This window comes from Pteronotus mesoamericanus, unplaced genomic scaffold (assembly GCF_021234165.1).
Source record: "Pteronotus mesoamericanus isolate MK-2021 breed Mesoamerican mustached bat unplaced genomic scaffold, CSHL_Meso_final scaffold_85, whole genome shotgun sequence".
Lineage (NCBI taxonomy): Eukaryota > Metazoa > Chordata > Mammalia > Chiroptera > Mormoopidae > Pteronotus > Pteronotus mesoamericanus.
Genome location: NW_026555329.1, coordinates 54,023,242 through 54,041,539, shown reverse-complemented (window position 1 = coordinate 54,041,539; position 18,298 = coordinate 54,023,242). Strand labels below are relative to the sequence as shown.

Here is an 18,298-nt window from a genome sequence, read left to right as displayed (position 1 = left end):
TTTAATTATAAGGTGTCTGTTTGGGTCACTTTGGGTTTGTCTTGTCTGGTAATTTTTGTGCTTCCTTGGATTGTGTGTTTTTTTTTTCTTCTCCAAGTTAGGGAAATTTTTAGACATTGTTTCTTCTATTAAGTTTTTGATCTCTTACTCTTTCTCTTCTCCTCTGGTACCGCAATGATGTGGGTGTTGTTATACTTCATGTTGTCCCAAAGGTCTCTTAAACTGTCTTTATTTTTTGAAATTCTGTTAAAATTCTTTTTCCTTTTTGCTGCTTTGATTGGATGTTTTCTGCTACTTTGCCTTCCAAGTTGCTGTCGATCCTCTGCTTTGTCCAATCTCCTGTTTATTTCTTCTAGTGTAGTCTTCATTTCAGATATTGTATTCTTCATTTCTGAATTCTTTTTATGGTTTCTATGTCCTTTTTCATACAGTTATAGTTCTCACAGAATTCCTTGAGCATCCTTATAACCATTTATTTTTAGACTCTATATCTGATAAAATTCTTGCCTTAATTTTATTTAGCTCTTTTCCTGGATATTTATTTTTTTTCTTTCATTTGAGATATATTTCTTCATTTACTAATTTTAGCTGCCTCTTTGTGTTGTTTCTATGTTTTAGGTATATCTGGGGTATCTCCCAGTCTTTGTAGTGTGGCCTTATCTAGTAGGTGTCCTGAGGAATCCAGTGGCACTGTCTCCTTAATAACCTAAGCTGGGTGCTCCAGGAATGTTTCTTGTGTGGTTATATGGGCCTTCTCTTTGTAACAGAGTCTTTTTTTTTAATTTAATGACTTTTTAAAATTTATTTTATTTTTTATTTTTTAAATTTTATTTTAATTTATTTTTTCAAATACATTTGTCTCTGCCTACCCCCCACCACTTTCCCTTGCCCCCTCCCTCCTTCCCTCCCTCAGCTCTTCCCCTTTGGTTTTGTCCATGAGTCCTTGCTATATGTTCCTTGACTTGCCCCTTCCCTTCCTTTTCCCCGCCCCCTCTCCCTCCTTCCCTCTTGTCTCTGTTGACTTCTTTTCCTTTCAGTGTTGTGGGTCTTATTTTCCTTGCATCTTTGTATTGTTGGTTAGGTTCTGCTTATAGGTGAGATCATATGGTATTTGTCTTTCACCCCCTGGCTTGTTTCGCTTAGCATAATGCTCTCCAGTTCCATCCATGCTGTTGTGAAGTTTAGTAGTTCTTTTTTTCTTTCTGCTGCGAAGTATTCCATTGTGTAAATGTACCATAGCTTTTTAGCCACAGAGCCACATAACTTAGTTTGTCCTGGATTCTGCCCAGACTTTGTCAGGGCAGATCCACCAGGGGCCTGAGAGTGGAGCTAGCAGATCTCCTGTTAAGGGGAAGCACGAGTCAGATTCATGGAAAATTGGGGAAATGGCTCCCACCCCAAAACCACATAACTTAGCCATTGACATCTCCTGATTTGGCCCAGACCTCTGGCCCAGGCAGCTAAATTCTGAGCAGGGTACAAGCTCCTCAGAGTTGGGGGAAAAGGAGTCCAGAGGGAGAGGATATTGCTTCCTCCTAGGCTGATGCTTTATGGAAGGGGGTGCTCCATTGAAGAAAGGTGGCATCTGCAGTGTGAGATAGTGACTCAGCAAAGGGATCCTGGCAGCTGTCTCTTTAGCTCTCCTTCCAGACCCACAAACCCCAGACTCTCCTCACATGACTCTAGTCTGCTCTGCCCTTCTTCTGCTTGAGCCCAGGGATAGTGGCAGTGAGTGAGATTTTTGTGGATTGGCCCTTTAAGAAGGTGCCCGTGTCTCCATCTGACTCCTGTCTGTCCATGGTGGACAGAAGCCTCACTAATTTTCACAGCCATATGTTATGTGGGCACCTCTTCTTGGCTTTGATGCTCTGGAATGGCGAGCCTGGCTTGGGGTCAAAACCCCACACTTCTCAGGGGGTGCCTTCCTGCAGCTACGACATTCCTCTGGAATCTCAGTTGCCCCGGTGGGAGTAGGACCAGTTCTTTTTACAGCTCCATGCTTCCTACCAGTCTCGATATGGCTTCTGTAAATACTTGTTTACAAGACTTCTCTTAAGCTAGTCTTCAGTTTGTGATTCAGGTTTCTTGCTCTATATTTCAGCTGTAATTCTAGTTTTGTCCTGTGTCCTGCGTAATATCTACTGACTCCACCACCATCTTATCATCTTATTATTTCAAAAACTTTGTTTCTTTCCATCATTGAAATTTCTGTCCTGGAGTCTATACATCAACTTGTCTCTTGGTCATTTTATCATCTTGAAAGTCATTAAACTATAATGTGGTAGAGTATACACTATTATAAAACACTTTTTATGTTGTAAAAATTTATATTTAGAATTTTATTTTTATATTATTATTTTTTATTTTTGTTCAACTACAGTTGTCCCACTTTTTTTACTGTTGCAATCCCTGCCCCACCGCCCACAGGCAATCCCCACCCCATTGTCTGTGCCCATGGGTCCTCTATTCATGTTTTTGACTTGTTCCTTCCACTTCCTTCCCTTATTATCCCCCTCCCACTTCCCCTCTGGTCACTGTCAGTTTGTTCATCATTTCCATATCTCTGGTTCTATTTTGCTCATTTGTTTGTTTTGTTGATTAGCTTCAATTTGGGTAACTCCATAAGAGCAATTTAATTTTAGATGTAAAATGTTTTAACTTGCATGACTTGTTTTCAGTAGAGGCACAACTTGCTTTCTGGTTGTTGGCAATATCAGTAACTTGGTGGTTTATTGCCATGGTTCAGATCCCAGACTTTGAGCCAGCCTCCAAGTCAATTACTGGCTGTGTGACCTTGGGCAAGTTATTTTACTTCTTTGTGCCTAAATTTCTTAATCTGCACAGTTGAGATGATAATGATAGTACATACCACATAGGGCTATTGAGAGTATTAAATGAACAAATATATTTAAATATATATATAAAATAATGCTTGGCAAGCAGAGAGTATTGTAAGTTTAACTACTATTATGTAATTATCGCTAAAATTTATTCCAACTCTACTCACACTATTTTCTTATTATGTGTTTAAGGGTGCACAAAATGACTGTAAACAAGTAGGAAAAGGAAACCTTGTGACGAGGAAGAAGGCTTAGGATTCAGAAACCACATAGAGTAAGAATATAGAGGAGTAGAAGGATCAGGGCTTTGGTGTCAGTCTCACCTGGATTTAGTGAGAGCTCCAATGCTTATTGGTTGTATGTAATTGATGACTCAGTAAATCTATATATCATTTGTAAAATGAGGACATCAATACCATTTTGAAGTGTTATATAAAAGACATAATGCCTTTAAAGTGCCTGATGGGCACTTGGAAATGATGCAATTATTTGAATCCCTCCCTCCATTTTTTTAAATCCTCACCCAAGGTATGTTTGTTGACTTTAGAGAGAGAGTAGGAGGGAGAAGAGAGAGAGTAGCATCGATGAGGGAGAAACATTGATCGGTTGCCTCCCATGTGCACCCTGACTGGGAGTCAAACTGGCAACCTTTTGGTATATGGGATGATGCACCAACCAACTGAGCCATCAGCCAGGGCACCCCTCCATTTTTTAAAATAAAAATGTAGCAGCGTATTTTACTTACAATTTTTAACTTAACTTTACTTTTAAAGTTAACATATCATGAACATATTTCTATGTAATTAAATATTCTATTACATGAAAGTATTTAAAAACTTATTTAGTAGCCTATTAAGTGTACCTAGGGATATCCAACCGGTAACCCATAGGCTGCATGCAGCCCAAGACAGCTATGAATGCAGCCCAACACAAAGCTGTAAATTTACTTAAAACATTGTGAGATTTTTTTTGTGACTGTATGTCTCAATGTATTTAATTTGTGTCCCAAGACAACTCTTCTTCCAGTGTGGCTCAGAGATGCCAAAAATTTGGACACCTTTGGTAATTTTACTTAACTTATTCCATATTTCTGAATATGTTTTTTACTAATATGTTATACAATTGACAATCAAATAGCAAGCATTCATGATGGTGGACCTTGGTGTGCCTCTGTTATTTTCATTTAGTAAGTGAAATTGATAGACCGATCATATATACCAATTACAATCACTGAAGCACTGGTGAATATGCTTGCTTCCCTGCGTCTTTGCCAGTTTGGATATTATTTCTTTTTTTGTTCACTGCAAATTTTGGCAAAAATGATATTTCATTGCTTTGATTTTTAGTACCTCATTACAAATAACTTTTTTCATATTACTGTTCTCACTTTTGTGTTATGTTAAGGGTATCTTTCTCTATCTCTCCCATCCCCTCCCAATTTTATGTGTGTTATAATTTATAAATCAGACATTTAAATATCAGCACCTATATCAGAGAAGGTATGAGTTAGCTACTCTGATTGAATCGCATTCCACTAGGCTGATGTGTATTATGTAATTAACATTTACAAAGTGGAGAAGCATGAAGCTGTTTGTTCCCAATATGGAGTAAATAGCCATGTGGTTTTTTGTGCAACCAGAATGGAACTGTTTCATGTGTGTGGCTGAACCAAACTATAAATAAATAAAATCTTGATTTACTTAATATGCATTTATTTAGAAACTCAAATAATAAAACCAATACAAAGATAATCCTTTCAAGTTGCTTCACTGATTTACCTTGAATTGGGGGCATAAACTTTGGCTACAATCTCACATACTGCTGTGGCCAGAAGCATGTCCCTACACTGTTCACTAGAAATGGATTTGTTGGGTCAACATAAATGTCAGGCTGGGTTACTGTATAAGCAGCCTTAGTGCTTGCTTGAGAGTCCAGCAAAGACAGGGACTCTGTAAACTACATGAAAGAAATATCAGGGTGAGAGAAATTATAAGATCATCTTTGCAAAATTTTGTTTGGAAACTGCAATGGTTAATTTTGCATGTCAGCTTGACTGTAATGCCCAGATATCTGGTCAAACATTATTCTGGGTGTTTCTGTGAAGGTGTTTTTGGATGATATTAACATTTAAATCAATACATCAGTAAAGCAGATTGTTCTCCTCATCGTGGATGGACCTCATCCAATTGGTTGAAAGAGTGAATAGAACAAAAAGGCTGATCTTTTCCTGAGTAAGAGAAATTCTACTACCTAGAACTTTTTTTTTCCTGCCTTTGAGCTCAAACTGAAACTTTAGCTTTTCCTGGGCCTGGAGCATGCCAGGGTTTAGACTGGAACTACACCATTGGATCTCCTGAGTCTCTAGCTTGTTGACTTACCCTGTAGATCTGGAGATTTATTAGCCTCTATAAATTGGGCAAACCAGTGTCTTATAATCAACATCTTTAAATACACATTATTCCTTCTCTATTCATATAAATTTCATATATATGTTTTTATTGGTTCTATTTCTCTGGAGAACACTGACTAATATAAAAGCTATGATTCTAAACTTACCCAAGGCCAAAAATAATTGTTTCTGAAATGTACTGTTGAAAATTTTCCAGTTAAGACATGACAAAATGTCTTCTGTGTCATTTACTAAAGGAGGCTAGTAATATCCGTCACACAAAGTTGTTAGGGGCTCAAATTAGATGACATAGATAATAAAGCATTGGGTAAACTGCTAAAAAATCTTGCTTATGAATTATAACTTTTATCTGAAGTAACTCATGCATGGCAATGGCCTTCGAAGAAAGATCCCACTTACATGACTGCAATACTTGAAAAGCGGAAGACTACTACCTCCCACAATCGCCCTACAGATATGTACGCACACTATGTATATGAACACTGTACACACGTATGCACACAGGCACTGACACATATACATCTGTTTTGGGGAAAAATAATAAAGCTGACTGTAAAACTGTTTAACATTTTTATTGTGTAGACATAACCTTTACAGGACATGCAGGATAAAAAAGTGTAAAATATATCAATAAGCATATAAAATTTCAGCAACCTTTTGGACCAGCACTTAATTTGCACAAGGGACTGAGTTTATATGTAGAACAGACATGTCTTGGGATACACAGTTTACAGATTGAATCATAAAGCAATTTCCCAAGTGATTTTCCAACATAAAGATAAAAACATCTTTACACTTAACAGGTATGCAGTATAGTACACATAGTACGTACACAGATTAAAAGTAAAACTATGTCAATGCCAGTGTCTGTTTTAAATGCAGGAGTTCAAAGTAGGTAACAGGTAGGTAAGTAAAGTGGCAGGAAAACTGTAAGAGGCAAAAAAATAAAAATTAATGCCGAGTTCCAACAGGTGTATCAAATGAAAAGTAAAAGCGTAACTGAAGGTTAAAAATAAATTCCCCAAGGACAGAATCTTAATATGAGCAGGAAGAATAAAAAGCCTTTGGATGCACCAGGCAGGTTCTATATGACTCAGGTTACAGGTAGCATTCCTCAGTTTGAATTTAGAAGATTTTAATTTACTCCAGCAAAACTACCTCAGTCTTTAATTACTGTCTCCTCCTTCATCTTCTCTCGGAGCAAAGTGATGCTTGGATTAGGTCCAAAGCTCCTAACAAGAAGAGGCCATGTGTCACAGCATAATAGACGGTTGCAAGTGCTTTACTTTGAAGGGGTCACACTTGCAACAACTCTGACAGTTTCACACAATGGCCTCCATTTTATAAGCCCTTTTTTGGAGACCCATTGATCAGCTGAAAAGAGAACACAATGTTCAGACACTAAAACACCCAAGTGATGGATTAGTTTGGAGTCAGGAAAGCACGATTATTCTCGAAAACAAATGAAGCTGAATAGACATGCTGACCTCATTCAGCTGATGAGAGGCAGGGAAAGTTGGCTTCTACTCCTGCCAGCCTAAGGAGGACTTAGCCTCATTTGTCCATGTTAATTCATTTTAGGCAGCTGATGTGGACCATACTCAATACAAATAAATACGGTGTGTGACCAAGTGCAGACATGAACTTCATCCAACTTTTCAGGGTCAGACATAAGTGTGGAGAACTACATAATAGGTTTTCTAATCTTGGTCTCCACAGAAGTTGCTTACCTAATGACAGTTGACTAATTGGACCCTATATGAGAAAGAAAATATAAAGAACAGGAAGGCACTTAGGTCTCATTTTTCTATGTAACAAATATTCAAGCACAGAAAGTATCACAGGTTAAACTTTAAAGAAGGGTAAGGCATTAGACTGTGTGAATGCCAAGAATGATTTCTAATTTGATTAAGATCACGAGATCCTACTGGATCATTAAAATGAATGGCAGTAATCCACTAACACTTCAGATGGTGAGGGAAGAATTTGTTTAAAACCAGCCATATACCTGTACAATCAATGGCCATAGCCTGGAATTCTTCCTTTACCACAAAATGATCAACATTTTAGAATAGGTGATTGAGGTCATTGGTTCTTCATATTTCTCTCAAAGTATCTTTCAACAATAGGTTCCTATCTCAGCCAAAAAACAGTGACTCACATGCAAATAAAAATGTAAGGAAAATATTTTAAATGGGTTTAAAAAATTCAGACCACCAAAAACAATAGATAAAGTAGCTCAGAAGAGACAAATAATAGTTATGAAAACTGAAAGTGATTTCTTTGTTATGAACCAAAAAATTTCATTCATATATTTTTGCTATAGTAGCAACTTAAAACTTGAAATTGGCACCAAGAAAATTAGAAGGAAAAAAAGAATCAGGTATACTTCTATCCTTAAAATGTCAATTATATTTCTTTCTGCATGTTGATGTGGATATTGCTGAATATTTTGCCAAAAGCCTCAAAAAGTGGGTCACAGAAGGTGTGGACGCAGATGGAATAGACACGGCTGATGCACTGAATCTCAATCAGGAAACTCTTAATGTATGGTACAACTACCCAGATGTGCAGGAAAGAAACAATGGCAAAGTAAATGCCCCAGATAAGTGCCATTGGGATGCCAAAGAGGGCAGACAACAAGCGGTAAAACCAGTATTTTGTCACAGTGAAGGTAGTGAAGCTGGCCTTCCAGATGCCATCGAAGCTGTGTGCCCCTTCTGGTTCTGCAATCACATCTTCAAAATCAATCTAAAAGGAAGAAATAACAGAATATGAGCTTGAAATAGTAGAAAAGAGGAAAAACCCACTACTGAGTATCCATAAATATTTAAGAGAGTTTTATGTACAGTGTGAGTTGCTTGAAGGCACCCAGTAGTATCAGCATCACTTTGAACTTCTTGGGAAAACAGATACTTGGACCCCACCTAGATCTTACTGCATCTCTGGGGGTGGAAACCAGGAGAACTTTTAACATATTTTCCAGTTGTTTCTTGATCATGTGAAAGGTTGAGAACCACTGCTCTAGGGGAAACCAAATGGATATGATAAAATTTCTGTCTTCAAGTAAAATCTGGCAACACGGATAAGTATGCAAGGCACTCAGTAAATGATGTAATCTAAGTTAATTGCACTCTGAGACAACTACACATACAATGTTAAGGGGTAGTTAGTGAATTGATTATTGGCTCTTTGAACATTCCACTGTTAGAATTTCTTCAGTAAATTAGATCATTGTGAGCTGTGGAGTGGTGGGTCCTGAGCAGGGCCTGGGAAATGGGGTATGATTTGGAGATGAAGGGAGGGGCCTTGGAAGTGGTGTGAGCAAGGCTCCAGGAACACAGTAAGTGTCACAGGCAGATAGACCTGCGTGGCTGTGGCTCAAAAAGCAGGTTGATGCCAGAATCAATATTTCTTACTTATTGTGTGTGGGTGTGTGGGGGGGGCGGTGGGGGGAGGTGGAGGGGAGTCTATTAAAGATGTTGGAGCAGGAGAGTACAGCCTGCAGCCACATTCAATGCAGTCATTTATCAGGATGAATTTGACAGCGGTGTGGAGGTTGGAAAAAAGGGAAAAGAGACTCAAGGCAGAGAGATTGTTACTATATCCCAAGTTTGAGATGGTAGGGCCAAAAATGAAATAGTGGATATAGAGAAAAGGAAAAACAGGAAAGAGAAGAATGAATTTTAGGGATGTTAAAAGGATCCACAGAGCTTGGACCCTTACTTCAAGGCTGACACAGAGAAAAACCTAAAATAAGCTTCTGGTTTTTAGCTTGTTTTCTAAGGAGAACAGGGGTCACATTAATATCAAGAAGAAAGTTATAGAGGAAGGCAGTTAAAAAAAATGTTGAGAGGACTTCATTTTTTAATTAAACAAACACTAAAGTTTCGAATAAGGATAAATGCAAATATCAGTGGTCCTCACGAAATGAATCCTGTAGTAGTCCTTTTGGGTGACCACTGGGTAGTAAGCAAATGAGTTTGCAGTCACATAGCACTTAGCAGTTACCAAGTGCTACTTCATGCATTGTTTCCATGCGACCTGGGGTTTCAAACCATTCTGGGAATGAAGGTTATCATTTTACAAAGGTAGGGCCAGGATGCAAACTTGGCCCCTTTCCCAACTGCACTCTCTCTCATAGTACATGTCACCTAAACAATTGTCAGGAGATTTTATCCCTCTGGAAGGATTTATATAGACAAAATCTGAAGCATAAGATAAAAAAATTATTCTCAAAAGAGTAGGACAGAAACAGCTCAACTGGTTGGTGTTGGCAGATACATGAACAGATCAAAGTAGACGCCCAAACAAGTTGATGATTGCTAGCAACATGACAGCCAAGTTTAGGATTAGGGAATTAAAAACTTGGGTGATTCCATGGAGTTTCTCTGTGCCAGGTAGCCACCTTGGAGTCAATGCAATAAAACATCTTTTGGAAAAAGTACATGGTGCTTATCAACCGTTAAATTATATTTTCTATAACATCCTGTTTCTCAATCTATTGTCCAATGTTCTAATAATGTAATATGTAAAAATAGTATGTCCTCATTATGTAAATGAACTTATAGATTTATTGTTATTCTAATTTTTCTCTGCTCATTTAGCTCTAGACTCAGAAGTAAACATTAATTTTTGTTTTTTAAAAGTACAAAATATGTAGCAAGTCAAATCAATACTTTAATGAAGTTTCTGTGCCATTTACTTAATTATCTACTATGGGATTTTGTTCTAACACTGAATTTTCCCCAAACTACCAAAAAATAAAGGCCTGCAGTTTTCCTTCATTCAACTGCAAGATACCCAAGTAATTTTATTTTTTAAAGATGACGTTTTGTAAGGGGATTTGGTGAAGTCAAAATCAATACACTAAAGCAGGCGTTCATACTTTGGGTCAAAGGATGGGCAACGGTGGTCTATAAATGCCCTAAAATGGTTATATGCATTTTGAGTATACAATGTGCAAAAGTACATTACTTTTATTTGAAAACAGAGTTTACTACCAGTGGAGTTTGGGAAGGACTTTACTAGAGAGGAGGATTCTTATCTCTTTACATACGGACCTGAAGCATATCTGCCTTGAGATTCTTTTCCAAGGGAAGAGAGAGTTACTAACATTTGTTGATTGGCTGTTACGATCAGACACTATTCTCATTTAACTCACAGCAACTTGGTAATATTTCCATTTTATAGAAAAATGGAGATTCAAAATGTTAAATTGTCCAAGTAAATAAGAGGTGGATTTGAGTTTTGAACCTGGCCTCAAAGGTATTGATTCTTTCTTCAATATCACATCGCTTTAAAAAAATATTTTAAAAGTTTCTCTAAGGCAATTATAGTATTTCACAATTAAAAAGTATATTAATAAAAAAAAGCTTGCTGAATTTAACCCTTCTGGTAATTGTAAGAATTCCCACAGCATGGTGTCTGAGGACAATGTTACAACAAAGTTATATACACAATTAATTATTAGTGAAGATCCCTGAACATATGCCTGTATGTACGATTTCTTGATAATAACTTTATTTTTCCAAGTATAAATATCAATGTTTTTTATCAATGAACATAATGTAAATTCTCAAGCTTCAAGTTGCTTAGAAAATTTCAGGATGACTGCTTTTTTCAGTTCTTTCCAGAAGCTGCCAGTGAGCATGATTTATCCTCAAATATCCAAGGGAATTTAGAGCAGGTCTCCAGGGTTGGACAGCAACATGACAAAAATAACATGTTATATAAACAGATTCAGTCAGTTGCTGCTTTAGTCTTGAAAAATTAAGGTGCCTTAAGAGAATACTAACAGCCAATTAGATGTAGCTGAGAACAAGAAAGCAAGGCAGTTTAAATACAATGAAGCCAGAAATAAAGCTTGGTTTCTCTCTACCTCCATTTCTGTGTCAGAGATAGTAATAGGTTTTTGTGAGGAGTACATGAGATAATTTAAGTAAATTCCTTAGCATAGGGATAGAACATTACTACATGATAAATGCTCAATAGATGGTAGCATTAAAAATTCCTTGCTCTGGGTGACTGATTGTCTGGGCGACAATTGTAATAAGAGAAACCATCAGCTGCAAAGTACACAGTGGCTGTGAATTCAAACCCCAAGAGTGGTTCAAAAGAACTAACTTCCATGATAATTATCTTTACCACAACCCTCTGAGATGAATACCATTATTCCTGTTTTACAGGTGAGGATACAATGGGAGGTTAAGAAATTACTCAAGGTCACACAAATGCTAAGTAAGAAAGCTGGAACTTGTCCTACTTCAAGTCTGATCTCTTTTTGCCTATGTATTCCCAGGATGACAAGTCCTTATAATAGTCTTATTCACTTAATTTTTACCCAGATAGATATGCTTTCTAACACATTCACGTTTTGATTATTAAGGGAATTAGTCTTGTTAACATTTCCATTTTAAGTTAGGACATCTAGTAACTAGGAAGTTTTCCATTCTTGGGACTGGTTGTATTCTCATGGCCCTGCACAGTATGTTCTCACAATCCTGGGCACTCAGCCAAGGACTTCACTCTAATTGGCAGATAAGGAAACTGAGGCACAAAACAATTAAAATGAGCCAGACATTCTCAAGGTCCCAAGTGAATCAGTGCAAAAGCTGAAATTAGAACTCTAACTTCCTGATTCCCAGGCATAGGTCCAGCCCTGTGCTTCACACCATTTCCCTAAGTACTTACATCTCTCCCCTCATGTCCTTTCTCTGCCTCTCTCATTTATAGCTCTAGGTTTTCTGTAAGTCTCTCATTGTCTTCTAAGAGATATTGACTTGTAAGGTATCTTTGTGTGAGATTGGGAGAATGCCCTTTTCACAACATGAACACATGCATTTCTGTACATCTATCCAAGATGAAGAAAATTGGAGGGAAATTCAAAATATCCTCTTTGTACCTTTTGACATATATTGATAAGGCACTAAACCCTACAAAGTTCTGCTAGTAATCAGTCAGTCTATTTAAGGGAAGTTCAAAATTCCACATCAATCAAAGTACAGTTGCTTCAGCAGATTCATAGATATTTCAAGCTAAAGGGGTCCTTAAAGAAATGGAGTCTCATTTTGAGATAGAAAAATTAATGGCCAAAGCTGTCAGGTGACTGCATCAAGGATACCTTCCCATTTAATGGCAGACACAGGATTGGAATTTAGGCTTAGAAACTGTTCTGGGCTCTTCCACTACTATTTCAGCTGCCACCACATATCTTCAGTCAGGCCGCTACATTCCATAGCCAAAGCAAAAGGCATCTAGGCTTGCTTGCATCTGAACTTGAACATCTTGCTCTCAAGAAGTCCAGCAGGTCTATTGTTGAATGAATGGTCGTGACTCTGACAATCCCCAATGTGCTCATGGTTCCCATACATCATGGGTCTGATTTATTCCTCATCAAAACAATCACTCTGGAGTTCTATTTACTCACGTGCTCACTCCTCTTTTACCTTACAGGAGGGCAGGTCTTACCTGGAGCGAAATTTGGCTGCTCATGTATATTTTGAGCAGAACAAGAATTAGAGATCCGCTTTAAAAAACAACCACCCCAAAACAAACAAACAAAAACACAAGAAGTGCATGTGTCCTTTAGTTTCTTAGAATAGGATTCCTAGATGAGGTTGAGCTGCTGCTCCAAGGGCTGATTTTCTGTTCTGTAGTCTATGGAACAAGTTGTACTTCTGGCAAGAATCATTGTGTAGATCTGAAGATCAAAGGCATAAATGTGCTTTAGTGGTATGTCTGTGTCTTAATAGATGCTTTACAAGAAGTTAACAGTTTATATTACTAGATTTTTTATAAATGGCATTAAATACCTTTGCACAACAATGCCCCATGATGCTACAATTTCAGAAACATAAGTTAAAAATCTAGCAGCAGACATCAGGAAAAACTATCTGTCTTTTGTGTTTTGACAAGACTGGGATAATACAGTAAGCCTCAGAAGATTTCATCTTGTTAAATATGTCTGATGACAATATTTTAAAAACATTTTATGGGTACACAAGATTTAAAAATGGGGTCATTTTTTTTGTCTCAAAATCTGGACACTTTATTTCTGAATAAGGAATTTCCAAGAAGGAAACTTTTAAGTACACCTCAGATTTCATAAGCAATGATGCTTGCATATTATGTTTCTATGGGAAATTATCTTTTTAAACTCAGTAGAAACTGTGATTGTGTAGGATATATAGAACATATAAGTAACAATACACAAGATGTTTAAAGAAGGCTTGTGTGTTGCCTGTCCAACATCCACAGTTCTACTTCTCTGCCAACAGAATCTTCATTATCCAGGTAATAACAATAATTCTCTGATCCCAGAGATAAGTCTTAGTGGTTTACATTGCCATGGTAATGTTAGTCTCTTTAGCAAGTGATTGGTTTATGGTAGGCGTATGACCCAGTTCTGACCAATGAGATCTATGTGGAAATCTGTTGGGCAGGTCCTCAAAGAAAGCTTTATCTTCCTTCTGCAAAGAGACAGAAGCATATTGTGTGGCTCTTTGCCTCTTTCATTCTGCTTAGAATATGATACGTAGCCTTAATATAAAGAAGTCATCTTGGGACCATGAGGTTAACATGCATGATTAAAAGGTCAAAAGAATAAAAGGTGCTACTTTTGCCATTATCAAGCTGTAAAAACAATGCCCATAGCTGTTCATCTCTAGACTTTTCCTGATGTGAGATATATACACTTACTTTTAAGCTGGAGCTATTCATATTTTTAGTTACCTAAAACAGAAAACATTTCTAAGTGGTACAGTAACTATTTCCTGTTGGTTAGCATAAAAAGTGTACATCTCCTCATTCTGAAACCTGAGTTCAATGTCTAATCTGCAAGTATATTTTCAACACTACTAGACCAGTGATTTTCAACATTTTCTTAATCTCATGACACACATAATTACTAAAATCCTGTGGCACACCAAAAAATTTTTTTTTTGAAATCTGACCAAAAAATAGGTATAATTTTGATGCATTGACACCAAACGGCTATAGTTGTGTTGGCGGTTGTCTTTTTTTCATTTGACAATCTAAGGGAAAAGAGGTCAGTGCCCCTGACTCAATAGTCGAGTATTGCATGTCTTAAAAATCCTTGCAGTACAGCAATGTGCCTCTTGTAACACATTGGTTGGAAATCACTGTGCTAAGCTTTTTTCCCAGAATATGCTGCCTAATCTGTATCAGCAAATGTTTGCTTTCCATTAACATTTAGTTTCAGCAAAAAATAAATAGGATGACAAATTGACTATGAAAGAAATGAATGTATAAATGGTTCCCAATTATTTCACCCTCCCCCACTTCCTGGTATTCATGACCTGTGTAAAGCCCTCTGTTTGAGTGTGGCCTGGACTTAGTGATTTGCTCTTAAATAATAAAGTATGACAAAAATGATGAGATGTCACTTCCAAGATCAGGTTATAGAATATTATACATCCATCCTGCTTCCTTTCTTGCTCTCTAGCTTCCTTGCTTTGCTGGAAGCCAGTTGCCACATTATGAGTTGTCCTATGTAGAGATCTGTGTGGAAGGAACTGAGAAAGAACTCTGGCCAACCGCTCCAAGTCCAACAGCCTGAGAGGAACTGAACCCTGCCATTGGCCATGTGAGTGAGCTCTCAGTTGGCCCTTGAGATGTCTCCAGACCTGACTCCTGTGAGAGGCTTTGAGCCAGAACCACTCAGTTAAGTCACATTTGTATTCCTGATGCATTGTAAGATGATAAATGTTTGTTGTTTTAAGCTGTTAAATTTTAGGGTATTTTGTTATGCAATTATAAAAAACTAATACAATTACAAAATAAACCACCTTTATTTTGATTATCACTTCTTATTTTCTATTTTATTGTTTTCTACTAGTTAATTCGATTTTCATGCTTATAGAAAAATGTTCATAATGATTGTATATAAATACCCAGGAATTTGGTCCTGGGGCAAAGCCCAGAAATATGTGAGAAGGACATACAGAATTTTCAGCTTTGTATAATTCACATCAAACAGAATATTAGAAAATTTTTAGGCCATTGGTAGTGCAGCCAGTTCATACACCTGAAGTGGCTTGCCTTAAACTGAGATATGCACCAAAGACTAAGAGCCCGCTCCATCCAGAAAACCCATCACTAAATCTGGACTCCTGATTATAATGCACTAGCACAGGGGTCCTCGATGCCCAGGGGTTCTCAGCAGGTGCAGTGTGGCAAAAGATCTATTCTGGGAGTGAGTGTGGGGTGCTTATTAAAAATGCAGGTGCTTAAGCCCCATTTCAGACTCAGATGTGGGGTAGGGCCTGGCGAATCTTTATTTTTAACAAAATTTCTCATTCTTTTAATACAAAAGTCAAGAGTATGCCATGCCCCTTTCAATTTAACAACCGCTCCTTTTGCCTATGCTCTTCTTCCCCCTCTCGGCCGGGAAGCCCTGGTTGGCTTCCTGCTCCTTTCTGGGAGCTCCTCACATAGTGGATGGCATCTGGGAGTTGGTGGATAAGTAATGGAAATTCTTTTTGTAAAGCTTTTTCCAATTTAAGCCTATAAATATGTATTATTGGAGAAGGATGAATGACTGTTATTTATTATGAAAAACACACAAACTGGCAATAGAAATTCTGGTTTCTTTTCATGATTCTAAACCCAGCATAAACAAATGCATGTTTTAAAAAATCAAATAAGCACTTCTATAATCCCAATGTGTATACCAAACCAAGGCAGTCAGAAAGAGGGACTGGACATTTCAAACTCCCTTCACTGTTCTCACACACATTTCCAACATGTTGAACAGCCTTTGAAGTCAATGGAATAAATGTGCGAGTGTGTGGGTGTAGAGAAGTTTGAGAACTAGTACAATTAAATGTTACCAGAACACAGGAACTTTGCTCTAATGCCTATGTGTTTTGTCAGGGGCAAGGGCAAATGCCCATGTGTTTATTGGGGCAAAGGCTGCAGTGTTCTTATAGCCCTGACTGAAAACAAGTGGCCTGGATTGTGTTGTTAATGCTTGCAATTACTTGGATTCCCAGAGGATCCACATGCAGCCTTAGAAACCATGTAACTCTGGGAGGGAACACTGACATATTCTTGGGCTGCCTTGGGGTGACAGATATTAGGCAACTTACCTTGCACAAGAGCACAGGATTGTCTTTTGAGGGAGGGAGAGGGCTGCATTGCTAATCAGGGTTTCAAGCTGGAGAGTGTAAAACGTGGGTATTTACTTACCTCTGTGGGTAAGACAAGAGTTTTGGGTGCAGGAGGCAGGGTGCAGGGGGATCTGCAGTCCCTGGTCTGGGCCTCCAGCTGGAATCTTTGAGCCTTTCTCTTTGGACTGACCTCCCTCTTGTTGCTTTCCAGACATTACGGAGGCCTTAAAATAATGACATTTTACATTTATAGTGCCCACTCATCTGCTTCTCTTCACAAACTTGTGAAGTTCTAGTTTATCTTCATAATAAGAGTAGGAAATGTTCTCTTATTTTCCCTCTAAAGATATATTTACTTAACTAATAAACAACCGGACTAAACCAGAACTTAGGGCAGTTGCATCCATCTTGACATCCCCACAATTAGTACTGTTCATGTATTAATTAGTAAATAAATATTTCCTTAATATGTGTAATACTTTAAAGGAGCTCTAAGTGTCCACTGAAAAAATGTAGGCATACATAACATTACACTAATCAGCATATTACCGCCTATGAATCCTTTGCCTCGTATCATGAGTATACTTTAATTAATTAATTTTTTGGTATCCCATTTTATCCAAAATGATCTTCTTATTCACCATAGCTCTATACTATTATGACCATTCTGACCAAAATAAAGTAAAGAGTTGATTATCACTGAGGTGACTTGGGCAACATGGAAAGCCTGCCAAAGAGTTATTCAAATAAGAAGGCTTCACTTTTCAGAAAAAACTTTTTTAGAAAATATTGATTAAAGCATGTTTTTGTTTGGTTGGGTTTTGCTCTCATGATGTGAATAACCACAGTTGTATAGACCTGGCCCCCAAATTGGGGGCCCACTGGGGTATGATGAGGTAGGGCCTCAAAGAGGAAGCTGGTGTGGAAGTAGAGGAGCAGCTGGGCTCACCCCTCCAGGGCAATGGCAGAGCACCTCAATAGGGAGAGGGGATGGTGAGGAGAGTAAATTGTTCTTTGGTTACACTTGTCTCATGTTTTCCTGTGTGTTTGTCTGTGTATCCCCAGTTCAGAAAAGGAGGCCTAAAGTAAATGGTACTTCAGAATGAATTTGGGTGACTTGTTTTCTTTTTTGGCAGGGGTGCAGGTGGATGTGCGGGGCAAGGCAGAACATTGTTGTCAATTGTCCTTTATGTGTCATTAGTGGATTTAGGCATCAGTGGGGGCAGATAGATTCTGAGGCAGACTTTTACAGAGTTCTTAGAATGACAATTTATATTACAGGCACTGTATGCCTCCATGAGTTCACATCACATCCTGTATGTGAGGACCTGGAAGGCAGGTGTTATTTCCTCCATTTTACAGTCCAGGAGGCAGCTTCAAGGAGGTTGTAGTGACTGGACCAAACCAGGACTTAGGCCTCTTTGTTCCTCATTCAATTCTCCTGTCATCGCACCACTCTTTTTAACTCCACACCTCATTCTGTTTATGCAACTCTGCTCGTTCAAACAGTCACGTAGGGATTTCTGGACCCGCATGCTCTCCTTTGCCTGCATCCAAGCTTCTTGTCCAAACTAGTAGAAAATACCCTATCTCAGCAAATAACCATTTCCACCAGGAAAGCGTATGTGATCAAGTGAGAGGATGCTGCTGCTGTCAAATCCCCATGTTTAGTATTATTCTCACTCCCCAGCAACTGAACTCCTCTCTGGCCAGGATCCTTGGTTTGTTTCACTGACCAGGGTCCCCATTCCCTTCTCATTTCTCCCTGGCTTTTCTGGGTTTACCACAGTATTGTACCTTCTCCTTATTCCATTCCTTTTGGGCCAGTGGTTCTGAAACATTAATGTACTCAAGGATTTTCTGGGGATGCTTGTTAAAATGAAAATTCCTGGGATTCTGTATAGTGTTCTAAGGGT

The 18,298-nt window shown here is 38.1% G+C and overlaps 1 protein-coding gene across 4 annotated transcripts in view; it reads right to left on the bottom strand.

Moving 5' to 3' along the window:
• Positions 1–5,813: 5,813 nt before the first annotated feature.
• Positions 5,814–18,298, bottom strand: part of CAV1 (caveolin 1) — a 33,086-nt gene continuing 20,601 nt past the window's right edge. For all 4 annotated transcript variants that reach the window (XM_054564308.1, XM_054564306.1, XM_054564309.1 and 1 more), the window contains exon 3: positions 5,814–8,001. In XM_054564308.1, coding sequence (XP_054420283.1) covers positions 7,660–8,001 — 342 coding nt within the window. In that variant the 3' untranslated portion in view covers positions 5,814–7,659. The remainder of the gene's footprint in view (positions 8,002–18,298) is intronic.